The sequence below is a fragment of the Gekko japonicus genome, unplaced genomic scaffold, assembly GCF_001447785.1.
Source record: "Gekko japonicus isolate JY-2015 unplaced genomic scaffold, Gekko_japonicus_V1.1 scaffold261, whole genome shotgun sequence".
NCBI classification, from domain to species: domain Eukaryota; kingdom Metazoa; phylum Chordata; class Lepidosauria; order Squamata; family Gekkonidae; genus Gekko; species Gekko japonicus.
This window is the reverse complement of record NW_015172558.1, coordinates 468,877-494,972: the sequence shown is the minus strand read 5'-3', so window position 1 is coordinate 494,972 and position 26,096 is coordinate 468,877. Positions and strand designations below refer to the sequence as shown.

The following is a 26,096-nucleotide window of genomic DNA, read 5'->3' as shown; positions in this document are numbered from 1 at the left end:
AAGAATGCATGAGGAAAAAAAGGCCAGACCGGCACAGCAACTGGAAAACCCCAATATCATTGCTTGCTTGTCTCCCCAAAGTGGCAGAAGATGTTCCAAGCTTCATTCTCATCTGTGTTCAAAGGAAACTGTCGAATCTTTTAAGCAGACAATTATTTCAATCAAGCTGACATTGCAGCAGCACCTTCCATAAGGGACTTCATCCCCAGAATGACACGGGACCAGTAACAACGTTCAATATAAGATTTTACTTTTTAAAAGTTTATCAATAGCCTCTTATATACATAAAATATTCACAAAGTGGTCATGATAATTCTTTGCTTTTTTATAAGGGTCTGCTGGTGCGGTCTTTCTGGCTCAGCTCTTCTCTCTGCTGTTGGCTCATGTGGGGGAATCCTCAGTGCACTTTCCCCTCCTGCAGCTTTCAAGGCTCTGAACCTGTGTATTTTCTGTGCTCCATTAACTGGGCACTGAAAGCAGTCCATATTCATCTGCAGTATCCAAAATTTTACAGATCACTGGTGACTCTACCTGAAAAAAAGTCACAAAATATTAGGCGAACCACCAACAAGTGATGTGTACCTGCTGAGGGTTCCAAGTTCTTTTAAGATTCCTGAATGTCAGTCTCATTTTAATCCTGTGAACTGCACTGCAGCTTTCTTACACCTATGTTAACTCTAATGACTTAGATCCTAATCATGCTTTCCATTGTTGGAAAAGGTGGGAAATGTGATGATTCTCTCCTCCTTCTACAGACCTTCCCTATGCTTTCCCCAAGAGACCACCGATCCCTGGGACAAAATTTTTAGAGGACGTAGCAGGATACTGCAGAAGTGGGGAAGCAGGAAAGCTGGCTTCTGTGAGCATTGCTCTGCTCATGTCTGGGATGACCAACAATGCATTCCACAGGTTAGGAAAGGCACTGCCAAGTCTAAAAGAAGGCCTGAGTGGTTAACAACGCAAGTCAAGGAAGCTATAAAACGTAATGAGACTTCTTTTAAAAAGTAGAAGGTCTGCCCCAATGCATTGAACAGGAGGGACCGTAGGCTCTGGCAAAAGAAATGTAGGTCAATAATCAGGCATGCAAAAAGAGATTTTGAGGAGTGGGTTGCTAAAAGCATCAAGACAAACAAACATTTTTTAAAAATATATTCAGAGCAGGAAACCAGCCAGAGAAGCAGTGGGGGCCTTTGGGTGATGAAGGAATAAAGGGACTGCAAAAGGAAGATAGGGAGATGGCAGAGAAGCTCGATGCCTTTGTTGCTTCTGTGTTCACTGTGGAAAGTGTGGGGCATATACCCATGCCACAGCCCCTATATTTAGGAAGGGAGAACTGAGCCAAATTGAGGTGACCAGAGATGACCAGAGATGCCTACTGGGGAAATTAAAAACCTATAAGTTTCCAGGGCCTGATGGCATACACCCGCGAGTTCTTAAGGAACTCAGATTGAGATCTTTGTTCTACTAATCTATATGTGTAACTATCCCTAAATTCAGCTGCTGTACCAGAAGACTGGAGAGTAGCAAATGTGACACCAATTATTTAAAAAGGATCCAGAGGGGAACCAGGAAATTACAGGCCAGTCAGCCTAAACTCTATCCCAGGCAAAGATGAAATTGTTAGGCACGTAGAGGGACAAAGCCTGCTGAGGGAAAATCAGCATGGATTCTGCAAGGGGAAGTCCTGCCTCAGCAACCTTTTGGAGTTTTTTGAGAAAGTAAACAAGCATGTAGACAATGGTGACCCGGTAGACATTATACACCTGGACTTTCAAAAGGCTTCTGACAAGGTAACCTCACCAAAGACTCCTGAATAAAAAGGGGTAAGATGGGTTCTCTTAAGGATTAACAACTAGTTAAATATTTGGACGCAAAGAGTAGGAATCAAAGAGCGTTCTCACAATGGAGGGAAGTAAGCAGTGGGGTCCCACAACTAATTAATTTATTCAGTGATGTGGAACTAGGGGTGACTAGTGTACTGGCCAAGTTTGTAGATGACACCAAAATTATTCAGGATAGTGAAAACCAAGGCTGACTGTGAAGAGCTCCAAGAGGACCTCCACAAACTGGTGACTATTTGGCAAATGATATTCAATGTTGGTAAGTGTAAGGGTGATGCCTGCTGGGACGAAAAAATCTCAACTTCAAGTATAGACTAATGGGGTCTGAACTTGCTGAGACTGAAAGGGGAAAAAATACTGGGGTCATAGTGGATAGCTCAGTGAAAGTGTCAACCCAGTGTGCTGCAGCGGTGAAAAAGGCAAACCCTACGTTAGGGGTTATTAGGAAAGGGACTATATTGTAATGCTCCTGTACAGATCTATGGTACAGCCTCATTTGGGGACAGTTCTGGTCACTCTATCACCAAAAGGACACTGCAGAGCTGGAAAAAGCAGAGGGGGGCAACCAAGATGATTAGGGGGTTGGAGCATCTTCCCTGTGAGAAAAGAATGAAGAGTCTGAGACTTTTCAGTTTAGAAAAGAGACACCTAAGGAGGGAACATGATAGAGATTTATAAAATTATGCATGGGATGGAGAGAGTTGACAAGGAGACATTTTTCTCCCTCTCCCAAAAGACTAGAACTCAAGCACATCCAATGAAACTGATGGACAGGATGTTCAGGACTGACAAAAGGAAATACTTTACACAGAAAGTGATTAAAATGTGGCATTTGCTGCCAGAGGACGTTGTGATGGCCACAGGAATAAACAGTTTTAAAAGGGAATCAGATAGATTCATGGAGGACAAGGCTATCAATGGCTACTAGCCATGGTGACTGAGGGGAACCTCCACATTCAGAGGTACAAATCCTCTGAATCCCAGAGCTAGGAGGCAACATCAGGGGAAGGCCTTGGCCTCTATGCCCTGTTGTTGGCCATTCAAAGGAACTGGATGGCCATTGTGTGAGACAGGATGCTGGAGTAGAAGGAACATTGGTCTGATCCAGCAGGGCTCTTCGTATGTTCTTATTACATACAAGTCACATTTCAGGGAATAGGACTAGGAGGTTGTTCAGAAAAGCAGGCTTTATTCTTAGTGGCTGGTATCATTTGGGTATAGTGGGCACCTTTTCCCATGTAAATGGAGTAGGCAGTGTACAAAACATGCCCACCTCTCAACACTGAGTGGCTTGATCCTAACATGGACCCCAAATGGGGGTGCAATCCCTATTTCCCCCCGCCACATTCTTGCATAATTCTTGATTCTGCTCTCTGCACACACCCCACTTGTGATGACAGGTATTTTGCCGATATTGAATATCTGTATTAGACATATCCATACATAGCCAAGATTTTGTGTATGTTCAGTCCTAATTATGAACATCTATTTCAGAATACTAAATCAGCATATAACTGTTTTCCTTTCTGATACCAAGTAGTGAAGAATTTCTTGCTTGGCTAACCAAAGGGCCCAGGGACTTGGATGTATTTAATTTAAAAAAATAAGCAAAGGTCCCATTGATTTCAGTGGCTGGGGTATAATTAAATGAATGGGACTTTAAAGAATGCAACTTTTGCCTCGATGGTGCCCAGCAATTTTTTTTTCATTCAAAAGTTTTTCTCTTGGTAGAAAAAAAAACTTTCCCAAACTTCCATGTTAATTTTAATGTTAGAACTAACTTTCAAACATGACCCTGACACAAATTTGGGTGCAAATGCTGTATCCAGCCTCTTAACATGCTTTCTTTCAAGGTAAATGAAACCGCATATGAAACAGCAACCTCTTAGCTGGCCTATTCCAATTTTTGAAATGCAAAATGGTTTAGAACTACTTCACCCAGCATTTGAACACTTTCTGTGAAGAAGTGTGCCTAAAAGGTTTTTAATGAGCTCTTACAATCAATTTTGTGCTATTATCACCATTAACTTTAAATAAAGGCTCTTGGAAAATGTGCCATGGTCTTGCATGCAATTCGTTCTCCCCCCAAACTGTATTCCAGATAAATGCATTTAGAATGGGCAAACAGCCACTGGGCAAAGAAAAATTTATCCTGGACAGGAACAATATGTTGTCAGTTGCAAAATGATGGAAAGTGGAAAACCCGGGGCCTGAGCACTCATGTTTTCTGTAGGCGAAATGCATCTTCATGATAAACTCTTTCTCAGAAACCAGCTAAATTCAGAGCAAGTTCACAGGAACAGCTGTACATACCCCAAGGATGTATAGACAGATCTGAGGCTCCAGCATATACACAGTTACTGCATGAGGCGAATCTGATTCTTTACACCTTAAGACAGAAATTATCGTTAGCAGGCCTACTGAAATCTAAAGGACTCTATGATTATTTTGCAGGCTTACAATCAATTTTTGCGTTTGTGGCGTAGTCTTAATGTTGCAGCCAGGTTTGCCAGGAAACTAGAATTATATATCTAACTGCAAATGAGGATATTTAAAAAAACAACAACACAAAACTGTGCCAGGGACAGACAGGGGAGATTTCTCTACACAACTGAATAAAGGCCCAGGTTTGCAGGAAAAATCTGAAATCTTTAAAAGACATCGGGGCATTGAAATTCCTCAAAACAGAAACACCTACAGTTTAAAGAAAATAATGCCTACTGAGACAATGTTCTGTGATCTCCGGGCCATTTTGTGAGTTGCTACGCAACCTCAACAATATTGTCCAGCCTTTCAAACAATGGGGTTGGGGGGAAGGAGTGGACTTGGAGCTTAAAACAACCATCCCTGTCATGTCCCTAGATGGAGGACTCATTGAAGACAGGCCCAGAAGTGACAACTGGACATTCACTACACACACAACTTAGCTGGGCCCAGTGGCAGCGACTTTTCAGGGGGAGGGAAAGCTGAAGATGGGAGCAGACAAAGGTAGGTTGGCCGGTGGACAGGAAGGAGAGAAGGAAGCAGGAAAAGACCAGAGGCTATGGGGGCTGCTGGGATGGGAAAAGAGGAAACAATGGGGGTGAGCATTCAGGAGAAGATCCTTGCAGGCCCCCTGCGTCTAACAGTCTATTTTATGGTATTGCACTGGTATAGTTTAGCATGGAAATGTTGATGCAGAGGCTATCAGGTTGGGCTGCAAGTCATGAATCAAGCAGAGCAATCATGCACCCATACACATTGTTACAATCTCAAAGGGAAAACAGAGACAGGTATTAAAAAAATTACTGAGTTGTAATTATGGGTCATAAACCAGAAAAAAGAAAACCGCCTCTTGCACTCCTAGAGTGCTTTTGATTTTTAACACCCTGGACATTGCATGACAAAACTGGTTCTGAGAACTGGAGAAAAGCAGCCACTACAAAGCACACAAGCCACTGGCGCTCCAGCTTGTGCCCATAGTTAGTAAAGACATAAAAATGTTGTCCCTTAAAGAAATATGTGCTTTTAAGATGTCACAGCCTACCACAAACTCTGTCATTAGGGTCAAATTCCAATAGGTAAGTCAGTCTTGAACTGAATAATTTGTTAAGCATGCCACTCACTTCAACTTCACAGTCACCTGTCGGGGCTTGCCAGTTAAGTCACACAGATCTCCATTTCCATAGTAGTGAGATACTGTTCTGCCAGGAAAAAAGTTAAAGAGTTTCATCACAACATTCTATTTCAACTTGCTCCTTCAGTAACAGGAGTCAGCCAGTCATCCCCTGGCCTCCCCACAACTACTATAGGGCACCAAAGCCAAATTGCTATGAGTACTAACTCTGTGTAGAGCATGGTAAGATTTATGCAATATTATAGTGAGACTTGTAAGGCCTTGCCCAACTTACTGCGATGAGACACATGAGTTTCAAGAGACCTCCAAAGCGTACAACAGAGCTGGTGTGGTTTAGTGGCTAAGGTGATGGACTAGGAAATGGGAAACTCAGGTTCAAATCCCCATTCTGCCAGGGAAGCTGGCTGGGTGACCTAGGGCTAGTCACTCATTCTCATTTTAACCTACCTAACAGGATTGTTGAGAGGACAAAATGGAAGAGGAGAGAACAATGTATGTTGCCCCAAGGTCCTTGGAGCATGGGTGAAATAAAAATGTCCTAGATAGATGACTCGTACTTCTTTCTCTGGAACACCTGGGGTGGACACCATCATTTCCCAAGTGTTATCTTACATGTATGTTTGTGTAGAACTGGTTGTCTGTGTTGCCCTGCCATGCTGTGTGGAGAATCTTACTACACTTAGGTAGGCAGCATAGGGTTCTTTTGCCACAGTGCTACCTAGGCCATTCCGTGCCATGTGCTTATGAAGGGGTGGAATCTGGCATAACAGTTTATTCTTTCACTAAACATCCCCAACCTCATCTCCCAGCAGCCCAAAGATAAATTGAAAGTAATAATAATAATAACTTTCAAGTTCCTGAGTTCAGTGAGAAAAAAGAAATAGATTATGTAAATCAACATCTTCTGCTGTATTGAGGACTAAAATTATCCTCACCACCAGTGTTCCCTCTAAACTGAGTTGGTGTGAGCTAGCTCACAGTTTTTTAGCCTCCGGCTCACACCTTTTTGTCTTAGCTCAGGAAGGAGGGCTCCAGAGCAAACTGATTTATGCAATAGCCAAATTGCTCGCTCACAACTTTAATGCCGGTAGCTCACAAAGCAGAATTTTTGCTCACAAGACTCCACAGCTTAGAGGGAACATTGCTCACCACTTGGCAGCACAGTAGAGACAACCAGCTTTCCTGGTGGTTACACAAACATCATATAAAGTTGCCATCTAGTTAATGGCCATCAGTGAAGTGGCTTGCACATGTACGTAGATGGTTTACCCAGGAAGCACTCTTTTCTTCTTTAGACCACCTAGTGTAGGTGCAAGATTCACAACCCTGTCCTGGATTTGTAATGTAATCTTCTAGTGTAATCTCTTTAGCCTGAGTTATTAGATAGTTTGGTTTTACCCCATCACAGTGCCAAAGTTGCTGCACTCTAACCCAAATCACAGTGCTCGGGATGGGGATGGATCTATCAGGTCATCAGTGGAAGGTAGACTCTTTCCTGCACCCCCTACCCCCCAAGTCACCTCTCACTCTGGGAAACTTGATTCCTAGACTGGCAGGACACATATGGATGCCCACAGGGGTCAGGAGGGCTGCAGTGTGAGGGGGGAGGAATTGCTCTTCCTGCCTCTTGAATACGTGGAGCTGTACTGATGGGAGGAGGAGGAGAGGGTGATTTCACTCCCTTTCTCTCCTCAGCACAGCCCATTAACTGTATGGTCCCACGGCCCCAGGAGTCAGTTTTCCTAGGACTGGGAAGACTGTTGGGGGAGGGGAATATGTGGGGAAGTTCTCTGATCCGTGTACCAAAAGATCACTCGGTCTAACCCCTGGTGCCCATGAAATCACCAGCACAAAAACTGACTTCAATACACAGGTTTGGAAGCAGCCACTCATTTGTGGCAAAATAAAATCTGACCCTAGTGACGTGGCAAGAAAGCTTTTGCAAAGTGGAGGACAGCTGGCTCTCTGTTTCCTCTCAACCCATCCAAGGTTTAATGTGCAACTAACTTCTGTAGACTTATGTGTACATTTGTATTTAGCAGTTAGAAGTCTGAACTTTTAAGTAGTCCTGGATGGAAATATGTTGTGTAAATTTGATTTTTCTAGATGGAGTCTAAACAGCCAGTGCAATGGAGTGGTTAGAGCGGCAGATCAGGATAGGGGAGATCCGGGTTCAAATACCTGATCAGCCATAAAACTCATTGAGTGACCTTGGGCAAGTCTCGCTGTTTCACCTTAACCCACAAGGCTGACGTGAGGATACAAAAGAGAAGGGAACAGTCACCTTGACTTGGAAGGAGGATGGAATGAAATACAATAGACAGACAGACAGGAGAAAGTCCGTCTTTGCTATGTTGGTTTTAAGGGAGGTGTTAGAATAAAGTGACAATCCCCTTTTTGTGGGTTCTACATGAAAACTGATGCAGACGTACTTCACAGTTTTCTGGCCTTCATCTCTGAGCTGATATGCTCTGGCTTCATTGTTCTGTGCCCAATGAGTATGTTCTGCCTTATTCCAGGTCCCCACAACTACTGTTGTTTTGCCTTTTTCCTTATCCTTAAAAAAACAAAAGATACACAAGGGTAAGTTAGCAACAGGGTTGTGGAATGGCATTGTGAGATCTCAGAAGCTAAGCAGGGTCAGTACTTGGATGGAGGACCACCAAGGAAGACTCTGCAGAGGAAGGCAATGGCAACCCACCTCTGCTTAATCACTTGCCTTGAAAACTCCCTACTGGGGTCACCATAAGTCAGCTTGGATTTGACAGCATGCACGTATATAAGTCGATGATAACTTCTCATCCAGTAACAAGCACAATCACACTGAAGCCCAGAAGAAACATATTCTCGTGAAAAGGCCCCAGTGTAAAAAGACCATCCACTACCACATCCTGAAAAGTGTTAGAAATTACCAATTTTTCAGGCAAAATTAAATGATTTTATAAAGGGGGAGTGCTTTCACAAACTACTTATAACCACATGACTCAAAAGAATATAGTCATGTTATGGTGACTCGCCCACTGCACAAAGTGATTGTGTGATTTCTGTGTACAGCAGTTCTTGAGAACACCACAGAGTGTGATGTCAAATTAATCAAACGGGGGAATATTTCTCATGTACCAATCTCACTCAAATGAATGCGAGCTGTATAAGAGCACACATGAGTACCCAAAGTAAAACTGTCCCAGCATGCACAATATAAGATAATACAAGATAGTCTGCGGGAAGTTAGGCCAGCACTGTTTAGCTGTTCCAGGGCAAGTGCAGGCAAAATTGCAAGGGTGAATGACATGCAAACACTGACTAGTCTTGCCCATTCCAGACTGATGCCATCTGGGTTTCTGATTTCACAACATTTTTCATGAAATACTTTCTGTATCTCGAGTCTTGCCCAGGCTAGCCCAATCTCGTCAGATCCTAGAAACTACGCAAAGTCAGTCTCGGTTAGTACTTAGATGGGAGGGTTGCTGCATGGAAATAGGTGAACCACCTCTGAACGTTTCTCGCCTTGAAAACATGACGGGGCCATAAGTTCGCTGTGACTTGACGGCACTTTCTACCACCACCCCAGGTCTCTGCCACAAAGGCAAGACTATAAATAAAATACAGAAAATTCCTAAATTGCTGAACTTGTCATCCCCTCTGCAGTGCCAGAATTTTGGACCATTTCACTCAATAGCACGTCAACCAAAGGAGCCAACACCAAAGGAGCAAGGGGACAGCATCTTTATAAAAGAATTTTGCTCCTTTTCCAAGTTCACACTCTGCTTTAAAGGGCTTGCCTGAGCAGCCAAAAAGCAACATGTGGCCATCTAGTGGCAGAACCTTTCAAATGACGTTTCTACATACCTCGTGATATTGATGCACATATTTGCCATAGCAGAATTCATATTTCCACCAGCCAACCCCCTACAAAAGGCATGAGAAAAAAAAATGATGCAACATCAAGCATCTGCAGGACAAACATGCATGCACAGTAAGAACATAAGAGAAGCCAATATTGGATCAGGCCAATGGCCCATCTAGTCCAACACTGTCACACAGTGGCCAAAAATACCATGTGCCATCAGGAGGTCCAGCAGTGGGGTCAGGACACCAGAAGTCCTCCCACTGTTGCCCCCCTCCCCCAAGCACCAAGAATACAGTGCATCACTTGCCCCAGACCGAGAGTCCCTATCTATACCTTGTGGCTAATAGCTACTGATGGACCTCTGCTCCATATGCTTATCTAATTCCCTCTTGAAGCTGTCCATGCTTGTAGCTGCCACCACCTCCTATGGCAGTGAATTCCATGTGTTAATCACTCTTTGCCACATTGACGCCCACTCGCCCATCCTCAACAGATCCCTTTGGAGTGACAGTATTGGTCATTCTGTGTTATTTACAGGGTTTTTTTAAGGAACAGCATGTTGAGACTTCATCAAATATACTCTCAGACACAGGAAATAATTCTCAAGTCAATTTGCCCTCAGCATAAAATTACTCTGAAAATAATAATTCTGAGATGATCCCGGCTTTGAGGGAAAACTGGATTTCATTCAAAACCAGCACCAAGTGCAACCACAAAAGGCACACAGACATAGATGTGAAACAGAACCCAGTGTATAAAGCTCACCCCGTGGAAGCAGTAAGACCCACTAAGGAATTCCTTTATGAGTTGTTCATCTGTCAGTTTGGAAATATGTGTTGTGCCAACTGTCAACAGCTGGTTGCTTCCAACAGCAACTGGTTTGTGGACAGATGAAAATTTCTCCTCCTTTGGTGAACTAGTTTCTTCCTGAAATGGGGAAAAAAAAATCAGATGGCACTGAACACTTGCCATGTGCGGTACATTTCAGAGTTGAGCTGGAAAACTTGTTTGCAGAGGTACAGCTGTGAGGGCCCCAGTCCTTCAATCCCTGGACAAATCAGGATTTCTGCCTGGTAGAAATGAAGCTCCAGAATCAAAAGTGGACTGGTGGCTTTATAGAAAGTTTCACAAACAGCCCCTTGCAGGTATGTACATATTGAAGTGCTGTCAAGCTGCAACTGACCTACGGTGACCCCAGCAAGAGGCTTTCAAGGCAAGTGAGAAGGCAGAGGTGCTTTGCCATTGCCTTCCTCCACAAAGCCTTCCTCAGTGGTCTCCCTTCCAAATACTGACCCTACTTAGTTTTTGAGACCTGATGAGATCAGGTTACACCAAGCAACCTTCACTCCCCAGCCCCAAACAGGACTTGTGGAGCACATACACATTAGAGAAAGAAATCAAGCCAAGTGTTCTAACACTGGCTGTATTTATAGCTTGTAAATGAAGAACCCCAAGTTTGGCTTGCTACAGGCCCAGTTTTGAGGGATTTTGCTTACATGGAAGCAGCCAAGGGCATGGGATCTCAGGACCTCAGAGGTGCAACAAGGGCCAATGAAAACTCTTAATTTGGCTGATGAGAAATCAGAGGATACATATTTTTGCTATATAATTGATGACATGAGCATAGTGTAAGGGATGAAGTATATATAATACAGATGGAGAACACTACAGTAGTGCAAAGTTAATTTTTATGATGAAATGAATAGCCTGGCACATTCCTGTACTGGGTGATGAGAATGGGACAGTCAACTGAGACTCTTCGTTTAATGAAGAAGAAAGCTTTCTTGGAAGACACTGGCCATGCTGGACCATTCCCCCCCCCTCTCCAAAACTGGATAAATCAATTTAGATTACAGATAAGCAGGGAAGTATATTACTTCTTTTGAGAATGGGAAGGGCTGCCTCTGATCAATGAAAAGCATGTAAAAACTAAAAAGCAGGACATAACTTTTGAAGAAGCCTTTTCCCCATTGCAGGACTATTCTTGAAATATGTCAACATCATACAAAGGATGCTTATGATTCTCATTTAATTTTACAGCTACGTATTATGCATCTTCATTCAAACAACGAAAGTTTTTTGATGTAGGAAGAAAAAGAGAACGTTTATATAAAGGGCGCTGTGAAATCTACTTTGTGATGTACCGTGCATCTAAAAGTTAATAAAAGCAGGGACTTGCTTGGTAAAAGGTGCAAGTTTTTAGTTGATCAGTGATGGTATATAAAATAAATAATTTTGCTAACTGGATGTGACATCCATGCTTGTCCTTTAACCAGACAAGGTATTGTGGAAGAAATCAGGACCCAGATTTTCAAAGTGCTGTGGATGCAGATTATCAGACACAATCAACACTCCACATCTGTGGTGTCACCACTGAGCTTCAGTATTCCTACCTCCTTGGCCCTTCTCAAAGGCATCTTCAGTATTTCTTGCTGCTTCTCTAGCTGCTCCAAATTATGAGGCTTCAGTGGGGATCCTGGCAGCGATTGACAAAATATGTCATTCACAGGGGAAGATCTGAACCTGTCCAGAGAATAGCAATGAAAGTGGAAGAGCAGCACTGTGTCAATACTGTGACAACACTTTGTTCACAAACACTTTGGGCACGTCTTCCCAGTCACCTTTATAACAAACAGCCCTGAAAGGGGCTGCAGATGAGATGGGGGCTGAGATGGAGAGTGATTTCACCTAAGCACCCTCACCCCTTCAGTGAGTGCATGACCGGGTGTCAAAAAGGTCTCCCTTGTCCAACCTGGGCTGAAAACCTTTTTGCCAAGAGGCTGGCTAGCTGGAAACTGCAAAAGGTGTTAAAGGCACCTGTGCACCTTTAACTGGGGTCGGCTACCACCAGTCCTTTTGTGTCCCTCCAGCCAGGGGCCAAAGGACAAACTCTTGACCTTACTGGGATTAACTAGGAAGACCTCCCTGCAAGGTTGACTCACAGCAGGAAGACAATCTAGTGCCTAAGACTGACAGTTCACTACCTGTGAACTGCCAGTCTTAGGCACTAGATTGTCTTACTGCAGCCGCAGAGACAAAGAACCAGAGTTTGGTAAATAAAATATATATTTTTTCAGGTGCAAAGAGTATCATTAAAAGGTGCAAAATTACTTAAAAGATACTGTGAGGAAAAACAATAAAACTAGAGATTAAAAAGCTAATTAGACACTTTAGAACCTTGGTTCTCAAAAGGCAAGATGTTACCCATTCATTGTTCTGGGTCCAAAGTGTACTCCTTTTCCAGAGTCCCAAAGCCAGACTGTTTGGCTTCAGCAGCAAAGTACAAGATGGCCCAAAGTGAACAAGGTGATGCCACATGTCAGCATAACATGCAAACAGCATCAAGCCCCCTGAATAGGTTTCAAGGCAGGTAATTTATTGTTTGAATCCTAGACTGATGCTAGGCCCCTGTGCCAATCAGGGTTTAAGCAATGTCCTATAGATACAAGTAGGCCAATCAGTGAAAGTATGATTTCATTGGTTTCTGGTCATGTCAGAAGAGCAAGTGATCTGCAGCTTCACACTGCCACCCCCTCTCACAGGACTTAATTGCTTTGGAATGTTAATTGGGGAGTCAAGGCCGGAGAGAAGAACATGTTATCTTTGCAGGTGCAAGGACGTTCCCCTCTCTACAGCAGGTCCATGTGAAACTTTGGAAACTTAAGAGACAATAATTTTAACAAAGGCAGGCCAAAGTTCTTGACACTGAGGTGGAGTTCTGAGGGAAGGACTTGCTACTTGTATCAGAGAGTTTAACAGCTTTTACTTCCACATGACAACCAACCAAAGGAAATACGCTCCCAGTACTTTGTGGGAGTCAAGAAATGGGAGCTTTGTGAGTGTCAAGAAATGCCAGGGTGGCCAACCCTAGTTTGAACCACCTGTACTAACATTAATAAGAAGAGTCCCTTTCTCAGTAATAAACACTAAACTTTGAGGCAATCTCTACTAATATTTGTGCTGGAGTGTTGTTGTTGTTCTGCTATTGCACTGCACTTCCCAGTTTCCTTGTGTTCATAGTTTTCCTCACACAAAATTAAAGATGTACAAATAGCTTTTCAGGGCAGCTGTTGTGATCTTCCATGACACCCTTCCTTGATGTCACATGGCTCACATGAACAGACACTATCAGCAAGCCCAAAAACTGTCTGAGCCAGCTTTCAGCAGGCTACGAACTCCTCAGCAAAACACCCAAGAGCAAGAAGATTAAGAGAGGAGAGCAGATCTTGGAAATTCTTCTTTTTCACTAATCATCTGTACTAAATTTTGCTGTGAGATGCAGTTTTCGTACTTGAATCCTAAGCACAATTACTTTGAAGCAAGTCCCACGGGAATCAATGGAGCTAATAATTTCCAAGCCAACTGCTGCAAACCCAGTGAACACTTCAGAGTGCTTGACTATATGCTAGACTGCAGAAAGCCAGGCACACAGAGGAGCATGTCCTTAGGACTCCCACTATCTAAGTAAAGGCAAAGCTCTCTCTTTTTCCTGCATGAACCTCAACTTCTGAATCATGGGAGGCGGGGGGGGGGCAGTGGCGATTTAAAGAAAATTTAAAAACAAATGTAAGCCCCACTTGTATAATGACACTGAACTTTTCCTCATTATGCCCAGGGAATCTAACCCAATCTTCTACAGATGTGTTAAGATATTCCACAGAGAGATCACGGCAATGAAAGGGAAAGCACTTATATGTGTACTATGTGCGCACCTGAACTTCTGCATGGACAAGTGGGTTTTCAGGAACAGGATGAAAGAGGATCAAATCCCTCAGATCGCCAACTTTGACCACAAAAACAAAAAGCAAAAACAAACAAAACACCCAGGCACCAAAACTTAATATATGACCTTCAAAATGGCAGGCACATCAGCACCTGCACCCTTCAGAAAGGTGACCAGCCTCCTCTTCCTACAATATGTGCAAAGGAATGAGGTATTAGAAAAGGGGAACACCTCTGTACACCTGTACAAATCCTGATATCGCACCATAAAACAAAACAGCAGGCATGCTATTTAATTATCAGTTTAACTGATTGTAAACAAAATGGCTAACAATGTATACATCTCACAGTGATAAAGAAGCACTGTCAAAACAAAATTGGGAAAGACGAGCCAAACAACATGTACAGTTACCTTACTTTTTTCTTTCTTTCAGGTCCATGACTTACAAACACAGCTATTTTTAAACATATGTTTGTTTCACCTGAAGCCTAAATATCATTGACTGTGGATCATATGTCTGTTCTGGAATTATATCAAAAGTAGTAATAGATTACAATTACCACCAAAATGTAAAAGTAATTGAGCAGAAGAATCCAGTATGGGGATAGTGTTATTGGTAACACCCCACATAATGTCCTAAACCTCCACTGGACAGATGAAAATGCAGTTTGAGTTGGGAGCAGCTCCTAAGAAGGGATCTTTGAGAAAATACTGTAGGCAGGCAGCTTCCAAGGACCTGTTAAAATGAGCGCTCTGGACTGCAGAATCTATTGATTAGGTTCTTAACATGCCTTTCTGCTAGTATGCTCAAGCCAGTTAACAAAACAAATTTGGTCAAATGAATCACGTTAAAATCAACATAAAAGAAAACTGAGAACTGGTTCTCCTCTGCTGGTGGAAACGGATTCTGCCAACCATAGGACCTCAGCTGGAAATTCTTACCTATATTTAGGGTGGCCGCATAACAGGGGAGTTAAAATGACCGCTTCATATTCACACGTAGTAACCTCCGCTACTGACAGGATCTCATGCTTTGATTCAGGATGGCACACATACATTACTGTACTTGATCTGGGCCGGTTTTGTCTCAAGCTACATGGTGTGCCGTTTCCCATTTCAACGGGATAATATGGAGTCATCTGTCCTTCTATATTTTTTGTAGGAATCTAGATTTGAAAGCAAAGGAAAAAAGCAGGCATTGGTTTGGAAAGTATCACATACATACTTGTGAATGAGCTCTAAGCTTGTTTTCCCCAACTTCTTTGCACATGAAGTTGAATGGGAGGCATCTAGTGTCTGAATAAATAAATGGTTCTGCCATTAACGCTTAGAGTAAGTGCTCTTGCTACAGTATTTTACACACAAGCCAAGAGGTTTGCATCAAGGGAGGGCTTAATGTACAACGGAAAAGTGGCACAGATAGCAGAAAGATCCATGGGATTTACCACAGAGCTGAATTCTTGAGAAGAACCGCTTGTGAGGAGAAGTATAAGAGAGAGCTCACTGATATCCTACTTGCCTCTTTTGCACTGTCCTTTTCATTGTCATTATCCTCTTGTTCTGGAAAACATTAAGGAAAGCACAGGCATCAGAGTCAGCCACTATTATAAAGATATGCCATATATAAGAGCAAAGAAAGGAACCTTCAGCCACAAGATTCTCTCTCAATACACTACTCGCTTTTTAGAAAGTCTACGTTAAAATCAGTCTCAGATTTGATAGCAACATTTTGAGATAACCGACACATTCAGCAAACACAGGTTCCCAATGCCATGTATGTTGAATGGCATGAATGTGTGTGTGGGACAACAGTTTCTCAGAGAGGTGGCGGTGGGGTGAAACTTAATGATACTTCAACCACTACTGGGCTGTCTTTGCTGTCACTATGTATCACAATGCCACAGTGTCTGATGTGCTCGATATTACACAAAGACACAGAGAAGAATCTCTAGTCCTATCCATATAACACCCAAAGGAGAAGGAGGAGATTGGATTTATACCCCACCCTTCACTTGGGAGTTTCAGAGTGGCTTACAAACCCCTATCCCTTCCCCTCCCCACAACAGACACCCTGTGAGGTAGGTGGGGCTGAGAGCTCTTTCCAGAACTGTCCGTGAGAGAACAGCTCTGACAGAACTATGGCTTGCCCAAGGTCATCCAGCAGCTGCAAGTGGAGGAGTGGGGAATCAAACCCGGTTCTCCCAGATTAGAGTCCGCGCACTTAACCACTACACCAAATGCAAGTTTTTTTACCCACTCTATCCGTCAGATGCCTAACCTGCCTTCAAATCTTCCTTCTAACAGGCATAGCATTTAAATAGGGACTATGCATTTACTCCCTATTTGTGTGATCTTTAACCCTTGATTTGGAGAGTAGTCCAGCTGGATCACAACAAAGGTCCATTCAGTCCAGCATTCAGATTCCCATAGTGGTCTTTGGGAAATGTATAAGCAGGGCAATGGGACAGTTGGCTCTTTAGCAACTGGCATTCAGTTGCACACTGCCTCTCAGCATGAAAGTTCCTTGTAGTCATCATGGCTAACAGCCACCAACATAGCTATCTTCCATGACTATATCTCATCTTTTAAAACTAGTATCCATTATCACATCTTGCAGAAGCATATTTTATAAATTAACTTTGTGTTAAGAAATTAGCATTACACGGATGCCTAAGCAGGTACTATTCAAACCATGCCCAAGAAGTAGATGTGAAAAAGACTTGGAGGAGAGATAGCTGCATAGTAGATGGGGAAGGTACAATCCTACTCCCCCCAATGGTGCACAGGCCGTACACACTTGGCAGGCTTGTGTGAAGAGGCCCCAAAACAATGTGCAAGAAAGTGGCTCACAAAGATATGACTGATTCCCTTTTGTTCTCTGAACTTTGTTTACGCGCCCCTCAACAATCCTCCAGGCCAAGTGTCATTAAGTGGTTAACTTCCTGTAAGTGAGGGAATGAAGCAATACAGTACTAAGAGAGTAGGAGTGCCTGAAGGTAGTGATGGACTGAATGAGGGCCGACCTGGATAGCCCAGGCAAGCCTGATCTTGTCAGATCTCAGAAGCTAAGTAGGGAGTATTTGGATGGGAGTATTTGGATGGGAGACTTCTGAAGAATACCAGGGCCGGGAGGAAGAGGTAGGCTATCAAGCCACTTCTCTGAATGTTTCTGAACGTCCAGCAGGAGTTGCCTAGAAATCATGGTGACCTCTGGCATGGGCACACACAAACACAAAATGCAAAAATACAAAAAAATAATAATAATGCATGTCTACATTACTGCAGTTTAAAACCGTACTCCCCCTTCTTTCATTGAATGGCTGTGGTTTCTCCTCTTTCTGAGCATCTCTACTTAGAAGTAAAAATTACAAACCTGGATCTAGTAGCGAGTTCTTCCGCAGCATGTTTCCAAGATAGTATTCTTGAATGTTTGTTTTCTATGAACAAAAAAAGGTGTTTTATTTTTTTGTGCTTTAATCTTTACTTTGTTGATATTTTACCAGAAACTGAACCTGAAGAAAGTTCAGCAATGAAATTTCAGGTTCAAGTTTTATTTTGACCCTTAGAGTGAAAGCTTTAATGAGACGTACCTTCCCAGTTTCCTTCTCTTCATGATACTGACGAATGTGTTTACCATGGCAGATTTCGTAAGTCCAATAGGATTCAATCTAAAAATGTATTGTAATTAATTGATATATAAAACTGTAAGAAAGATCTATTTTTAAACAGCAAAGCATCAGTCAAAGCAAAACCATGGAGGTCTTTTAGAACTTAGGTAGCAAAAAGATATTAAGCATGTCAAAATGTTATTATCCCAACAATGTTCTTACCACCTTCTACTTCAATTCATGGGGCATGCAGAGAGCTGCAACCCCCTGCCCAATGCCCTACATACATATTACAGCAGGTTCATCTGTGTAACTCTGCATCCTAATATACTGACCCTTTGTATTATCAGTGATAGCCTCTCTCCTTCTGCTTGTGTGCAGGGAACAGATGTAAGGAGGAGTGAATCCCTGACACTATATGGCTACTGAGTAGCCAGGGACTTTAACCACGTGCAATGCTAATAAACATCTCAAAAGGTGTGCAAATCTGAGAAGTTTTTTGGATGTATAGCTTGTCTACTCCCCCAAACACTCAGGACATGTGAAAAAGTTCTGTGAGTTGGATCCAGCAAATCCCTTCCTCCAACAGCAGCATCTTCTCATGGTGCAAAGGTAACTCCTCTGATGCAAGATGTTCATGCATCAGAGAAAAGGCCCCCTGCACCAGGGGAGAATGCGATTGTAAAAGGAAAAGATCTGCCAGAACCAGCACTATATATTCTACACTAGGCCGCCCAAAAGTGAAAGACATAAATGTGATGATAACAGTGATGTTGAGGTTCACAGACAAACTTCTCCAGTATCTCTAAGGCTCATCCAGAGAAAGCCAGAGGTGCCCGAGATGGGGAAGGGAGAAAAAGAACCTAGCACATAGTAACTGTTTAAAACACACTTAACACCTCCATGTTCTCAGCCAGTGGCCAATCTATTTAGCACATGATGCAATTGTTCCCTTTCAACTAACAAAACAAACCAAGGTCCATTTCCCCCCTGTAATTAATAAGACACATTATCATTTAGCATTACAAGTTATTTGAGAATAAGCATTACATTTTAAGGCCACAGTCCAGCAGGCATAATGAAAAACTAAAAGCAGTAAAGGTTTGCAGAAAGCTTTTTGTTCTTGGTTACTAACATAGGCATAAGGAGCTGGGCACTTTTATCTCAAACCAAAGTGGACGTACTCGGTAAGAACAGCTACTTTGTTTAAAAAGAGGTTCCAACAATTCTGCAGGGCTTGGCCCTTTGTAATCCTTTTCTTCCTCCTAGGACAAGAAGAATTAAGAATGCATGTCAGCACAGCCATAAACTCACACAAAGCACTTATGAAACACTATGGAAGAGGCACATTTGTTCAGTTGAACATGTCACTGAAAGCCAGCACGGAAAAATTTCTTACTGTAAAACAAATTAAAAACTGGAACACGCTACAGATTTCCTGATTTTTTTTTTAAATTGCTGTCAGTATTTGTTTTTATCCTTCAAATGGCAAAATATGCCACTAATTCTCTTAATGGTTATGGGTGAAAATGACAAGGCTCCAGGGAATCAATAATAGGATCCAAAGTACTATGACTTTAGTAGAATTTGCAGAAAGGATCTTTGCCATTTCCCCCTTCTTTGTATAGTCCCTTAAAAAGTATGGAATGCAGGAAGAAAGCAGGAGTTTGTGCAAGAGTAGAGACAATGGAGTCCAGCCGATTCCTTCCACTGTAGCACCCTGTGCCACATCTCATACTGTAGCTGATGGCTTTCAGAAGAGGTTTTTTGGAGGACACAGGGAGATGCAGAAAGAAGAGGATATCAGTATTTTAAATATATAAAATAGTGGATGCAGAAATACTGGCTTTAAGAAAAGAACTCAAACTTGCCTCATCTCCACTGGCTACTACTGGAAGAACACACTTGTATTTTTCTTTATCTGCGGTTGTCATAATGACGTAATGATCTTCTCTGTACAGAACCCCAGCAGCAGGCTAAAATACAAATAAGGAAAACAGATGGTAGAAATGCATTAGATGTCGACAAATATCTTTTAAAAGTGGAAAGATAGTGTTAGGCAAGGTAAAATAGACCTGCAGACTGGTTACTACCAGGAAAAATATTACAGTATTGAGGCCAATCTCTGACCCAGCACAACTGGTTGACACAAGCAATCTTTCTGGGAGCATTATGACACTGCAAAATGGGAGTTACAGAAGATTATTCTTCCTACCCATGATTAGAAAAACTTGCATCTTGTAATTTTTCTACTGAAGGAAGAGCAGTAACCTTCAGGAGTCAAACATTCTGACCTTAAATAATTCACAAGACTATATAGCTTAGAGGGCTTTTTTGGCCAAGTGCACCGAGGCCTGGGTGCCCCATGCTTTATTATTTATCACATTCATATCCCACCTCTCTTCCATCAAGGAATTCAAGGAGGCACCACACACAAGGTTCCCAGGAGGTCTCTTATGCTTCCCTTGGTAAAGCAATGGTCTGACTCAATATAAGGCAACTTCACGTGTGCACTAACTAGAGTTCAGTCAGATGCCTGCATTATATGCTCTCCAACCAATCCCTGACTGCTCTAAATTATGATGCAATCTGGCATTACAGGTTATTCTTTTACTTAACCAAGCAAAATCAGCAGCCACCAGATCTTAGTAACTTCCAAGTCTTTTAAAAAGAGGGTTCAGCTAGCTGAAGATCTCACAAAACACAGAGCAAGCAGACCAGCATTTTCCCCTCAAAAGGAGAGTTAGATACACAGGCATGCACATTAGGTGGCTGTGGTTGAGTATGCAGAAAGGTTTTGCAGGCAGATAAAAGCTGTGAATGCTTAAGACATACTTCTGACCACCAAGGGAATTATGAGAGGAGACCTCTTACATGAGCCTGCTCAAATAATACCTTACAAACTTCTTTCAACAGGACATAGGGTCAATTTGATATTCTGTAAATTGGCATGAACCCTGACCTGAATGGCTTATGCTAGTCCAGTCTCATCAGATCTCAGAAGCTAAGCAGGGTCGGCCCTGGTTAGTATTTGGATGGGAGACCACAAAGACATTTCAGGGTCATTACACAGAGGCAGGCAATGGCCAACCAACCTCTGAACGTCTCTTGCTTTGGAAATCCTACAGGGTCACCATAAGTCAGCTGTGAATTGACAGCACTTTCCACCACCACCAAGCTGGCATAATCATTTTAAGGTGGAAGTGGTTTACACTATACTAGTTTTATCCTCCATAGGGTTTGTACATAAATATTTGTCTGCCAGAAAGATTACCGTCTCTAGCTTAGTAGTACAGTTATGCACCCTCCTAGGGTCAACAACTGCCAGGCATAAAATGCAATCTTTCCCAATCACCTGCATCAACCAGACTGACAAATGTTTTTGTGGGCTTGTAAATTTGCAAACCTGACAGACTGATTGAAAAACAAACTTTCCAGTGCCCATTAGAAAGAAAAGAGTAGGAACCATAAAAGGATCATGACACACATTTTATGTGCAGCCAGTGGTCCACACATTATGGCCAATGGCTATTTTCTATGATTCAACTGGAAAATCCAATCCTGCTACAACATTTTCTGCAACAGTAAGACAGTTCCTACATTAAGTGGAACATGCACTAACTGCGCAAAGAAATACATTTAATTTATACTTCCTTTTGTGTACACAGCCAGAGTTTGGGCTCATTATTATACACAGTTACAAGAATTCCCTGTCAACTTAACCTACCTGCCAGGGGCCTGAGGAACCCAAGGCTCCCTGACTCTGAGAAGCTATACACAGTTACAAGAATTCCCTGTCAACCTACCTGCCAGGGGCCTGAGGGACCCCAAGGCTCCCTGACTCTGAGAAGTCACCCTCAGCTTCCATTCACCAAGTCAGCACCGCAGGTGGTACCTTTAAGGCAACCTCTGCTGGTCAGCTGGTTGGCAGTGAATGCTCCTTTGACAGCCCACTGCCTGACACTCAGCTGGGGTGGAGAAATGATGGGATGAGGCGCAGCTGAGATGCAGCAGCAGGCTCCAAACAGGAATTGCTCTGATCTCATGGGAGTTCTAAAGGGGGTGGAGCTACCAAAGAGCATGGCCTCAGGATGGGGGCAGGCCCTTCATAAGGCAAATGGAAGTTTGCCAGAGAAGACGCGCTAGCTTTTTGCTCCTCAGGTCGAAAGAAGCAGGGAAAGGAGAGAAGCAGATCAGAAGGATGAAAGAAACCCCCTTACTGCAGAAGAAGCAGGGAAAGGAGAGAAGCAGATCAGGATGAAAGAAACCCCCTTACTGCAGGCTGAGGGAAGATAAGCAGCACTCCATGGTGCCAAGGCTTGGGTAGCTCTTCTATACCACCTCACAAGGTTGTTAAGGATAGATCCAAGTAGAGGAAACCTCAGTATGTGATACTGAACTTCTTAGAGGAAGAATGGGCTAAAAAGTTTAAGTAATAACAATGAATGCAAGCTTCTCCTGCACAAAGAAAATTACAACATTTCAAATTAAAAGCAATCACTTTCCTCCTGGAACAAATATGAGAAGATCACTGAATGTAAAAACAGAACAGAAAGGAAAAAAAGTAAAGACCTCAATATTCTCATTCATGACAGGGCTTAGGAAGCTTAATTAGTAGGAAATTGGTAGCAATTCTGTTCTCAGTTTTAGCAGAGGAGTTCTGTTTAAGTAGCCTAAATGCAGAAGCATACCGTGGTGGTGTTAATGCAGAATGAGCAGCACTACGATCATTGGGGCTGTCTCAGATACAAAGAAACATCAGTCAGTAAATCAGGGGGGCTCTTTGGGTCAATCTGTCTCAGAGTGGAACTGGCTGTAGTACCATGCAGGGTAAATATGAACGAACCAACAAAATCTTTATTCAAGTGAAGACTACCCACTGCTCCAAACATTTGTGCTTACAGAAGATTTGCAGTGCAACCCTGTGTAGGTTTAGTCATGTGACTTCAGTGGGGCTTGCTCCCAAGTAAGTGGACAAAGACAAGTGTGAGGTGTAGTCTTCTGCGTATTTACCTGAGAGTAAAATTCATTGAACTCAGTAAAGGTTATAAGATGGCTGTTGCTGCTTCTAAACTTTAAATTTAGGTCCCTCTGCCACTCCATGTCTTCAGTATACGACACACAACACAATCCCAAGCACTGCAAAACACCAGCTTCTCCCTTTCTCCAGACCCCAGATTCACAAGGATTTAAAACACCTGCTGCACAGCCCTTTTGCCCTAGATGCTCTCTTGCTGATGGTCTTATAATGACACTCACAACAGTGGAGCATCATCTGGCTCCAGGGGATTTCACTCACTCACATCTTCACAAGTGGTTTTATGTAAGACTGATCGTACCACTACCTTAATTTAGATCAGGGCCTCTACTGGCTCTCAAGATTTGTATATTAACAGTAATCCCCCAGATAAGTGCCAAAGATACAGGATTTTTCCTGTTATATCTCACAATTCCCAGAGAAAAGTGACTAAACAGCTTCCAAACAACTTAACATCCTATATATAAACCAACTCATACTTCTTGATAACTGAAGTAAAACCTGTTCTACTGTTCTTGTAAACCTTTCTTCTGCTCCTTGAGGTCAGACCTCAGGGTGTCTGGAGTTTACTGTTACTAGCTGTATTTCTAATCACTGATTATGAGGGACAATGATTTGGCATGTGCAGAGACAGAGCTGTATACAGGCCTCCCACATTCAGAGTTCATCTACATTCTACAACTCTCAGTTGGGTATCATTACCTCTAGCCCTCCAAGTTTCTTCCCCTCTCATCCATTTCTCTCCTTATTGCAGCATAAACAAGGGTTGATGGCTCTTTCGTGTGGAAAGCTTCATGTGCCTTCAGCAGTAGCAGAAAATGCATAAGTTAGAGCAGTGCTACTCTCCCTGGCATGACTTCAAGACCCACATAATTGAAGTATCTTCTCTCCCAGAATGAACATGCATGGCAATTTTGATCTTCTTAACCATGTTTCCTCTACATACCCTTATGCAAGCATTTAAGAGAGGCCACTGCCTGATTTCAGGCTTTTTCAGTAGTGTGCCCCCACATTATCTTATAGTCTTCTGGAATATGTCAAGGCACCTGAAACAAACCAAATACCTTAGGAGAGCTTCTACAGTCAGCTAGTAGAATTGACAGGAGTTTGTTTTAATCTAGTTTACTGATTTATTTTGCTGAATGTTATGGTTTCTGTTACTGAACACTTTATTTTTTATTGTGGAATGCTTTCAGTACCTTTTTGGGGATGAGGGAGAAAAGTAGAATTCCTGCCCATCATACAAGATGGTTGAAGGCACAGATACAGGGAAAGAAAGATGTCACTACACAAGGTGAAGCCACCAAAATCTGAGACTACAAAATGTATAGAAAACATGGTAATCTAAATACAACTTTTAAAGTTTATCACTTCACAAAGGACTAACTTGATTTTTAATAGCCTTTCTTATTTGTGCCTTCATACATGATGATTCTTTGGGATGTATTTGCAAGTCTCAGTTTTAAACACTGCATTCTCTTCCTTATCATTACAATAATTTAAAAAAGCAAACAACTATACCCAGTTTATTACTGTTTCAAAATAAAAAGAAATTAAGCCCATTCTCAAATAACAATCAGTTTGCAATGTTGCGCAACTGTGCATTTTACCACTGAAGTGTCACACATTCTATATAATCCATTTCCTACAGAAGATGGAGTCCATCAACCCCACCTACTATGAATACCTGAGATACGTCTATTCCTACCCTAGGATGTTTACCTCCACACCCCGACACTGTCTTGCAAAATGTAGCTCAAGACACATTCTGATTGTGGGATTAATACTTCGTTTGCCTTAAAAGCCAGAAACTGGCAAACTTAAATCTTGCCTTTAAAAAAAACAAGGCTACCCATTGTCCACATGTGTTTTCACAAAGCTATATACACATGGAAGATCTGTGAACAATGTAGTCCCTGCACCGAAAAACAAGAGGTCCATTCCCACGGAGAGCCGCCATAAACAGGTAAACAGCTAGACTCCAGTCTCTCTTGCTTCTCCGAAGCATCTGGCGTTCACAGGTATGCTGCCTCAGCACATGGAGGTTCCACATGAAGCCGCCTTGTACTGAGTTCGAACACGGGCCTATCAAAGTCAGTATTGCTTACTGACTGGCTGCAGCTCTACTGGGGCTTACAAACCTTTCACATCGTCTACGCCTCATGTTTTAACCCGAGGTGTCAGAAGATGACTGCGTACAAAGCAAATGCTCTACGGCGGAGCCACCGACACTTCGCGGGACCTCCTCGCGGAACCCTTCAGGCCCTCTTCCCCAGCCGCCCTTCCCTCTTTCCTCCGGCCATTCACCCACCAGGTTAAATTCGCTGCCCGGCCAGTTGACTCGGAAAAGGACGTCATCGCTGAACTGGTGGAGCGACCTGCCTCCCCCAGCGGCTGTCGTCGTCGCCTCCAGAAGCCCCCACAGCAGCAGCACCCGCCACGCCGCCGCTTCCCGCTGTAGCTGCCGCCGCGTCATGTTGTCAAGCCCGGCCGGGGCGGCGGCGGCGGGCACTCCTACAGCTTCCAGTAACCTCACGTTCAAAAGCCGGCCACGTCTACTTCCGAAGGGAAAACTGACATCATTTCCTGCGCACTCAAAAACAAAACCCCCCACAGAAATAAACTAAACGCCGCGCAAGGCTGTTGCCTCCGCCTGGAAGAAGAGCCGCTCTGCTCTTCATTCTCTATGGTGCCTGTGCGCTGAGTTCCCGCTCAAATGGGAACAAGTGACCTTTTGATAAAGAACGAACTGTATTAACATCCGGGGTATGTGTGCCTGTTGCTTAGGGAGACCGAACGAGGTAAGGCCTGGAGCCAGAGGTTTTGGGGCTTTAAAGGGGTAAAGGGCAGTCTTCTGAATGTTAGCTGTTTGGGTAATGACATCAATATTCGTTTATCTGCGCTCGACAGCAAGAAATTATTATGGATCCTGCCGTCGTCCAAGAAGTTTCGGCTTTGAATGTATTATATGGCTGCGCGTGTGCAATAACTTTCGATGGTTTAAGAAATTTGTTTTTGAGGTGGTGGAAGAACGTGACTGAGATGTGTGGTGTTGTGACTCTTTTTTGGAGTGGGGAAGGAGTCGAATGTCGTCAGAAGTCGGTGTGAGCTTCTTCTTCTAAGTGTTTATAAGAGAATGTCAAGAAACGCCGCTCCTTAAAGCAAAGCCAGCAAAAGTTAAACGTGTAATAATTGTTCCTAATAACGTAATATAATTACTAGTTTTAGACGCATATACCTTGGGTTTTGCCATACATATATACTATTATTGAGTCATGCCCCTCTCTATTGATTTCATATCATGCTTCACTCTGCATGGGATTAAACTGTGTAAATGGTAATTCTTAAGATTTTAGGAGGCTCAGCAGTAAATATGGGAAATGTTTATGTTATAAGGCTTTTAAAAAATTGCAGATGAAG

At 42.9% G+C, this 26,096-nt stretch overlaps 1 protein-coding gene across 2 annotated transcripts; it reads right to left on the bottom strand.

Moving 5' to 3' along the window:
• Nucleotides 1-277: 277 nt before the first annotated feature.
• On the bottom strand, nt 278-25,266 carry ERLEC1 (endoplasmic reticulum lectin 1). Of its 2 annotated transcripts, none has more exons than XM_015421210.1 (14): nt 24,988-25,266; nt 19,510-19,614; nt 18,823-18,903; nt 17,621-17,698; nt 17,404-17,467; nt 15,535-15,590; nt 14,973-15,196; nt 11,701-11,830; nt 10,073-10,234; nt 9,307-9,366; nt 7,890-8,014; nt 5,447-5,524; nt 4,155-4,230; nt 278-531 (listed from the first exon to the last, which is right to left on the bottom strand). In XM_015421210.1, exons 1-14 carry the CDS (start codon nt 25,150-25,152, stop codon nt 460-462), a joined length of 1,476 nt encoding a protein of 491 aa, XP_015276696.1. In that variant the 5' UTR covers nt 25,153-25,266; the 3' UTR covers nt 278-459. The 2 variants fall into 2 exon arrangements, with proteins under 2 accessions (XP_015276696.1, XP_015276697.1); XM_015421211.1 differs by having other exon boundaries at nt 15,550-15,590; nt 24,988-25,265.
• Between the last annotated feature and the right edge of the window lie 830 nt (nt 25,267-26,096).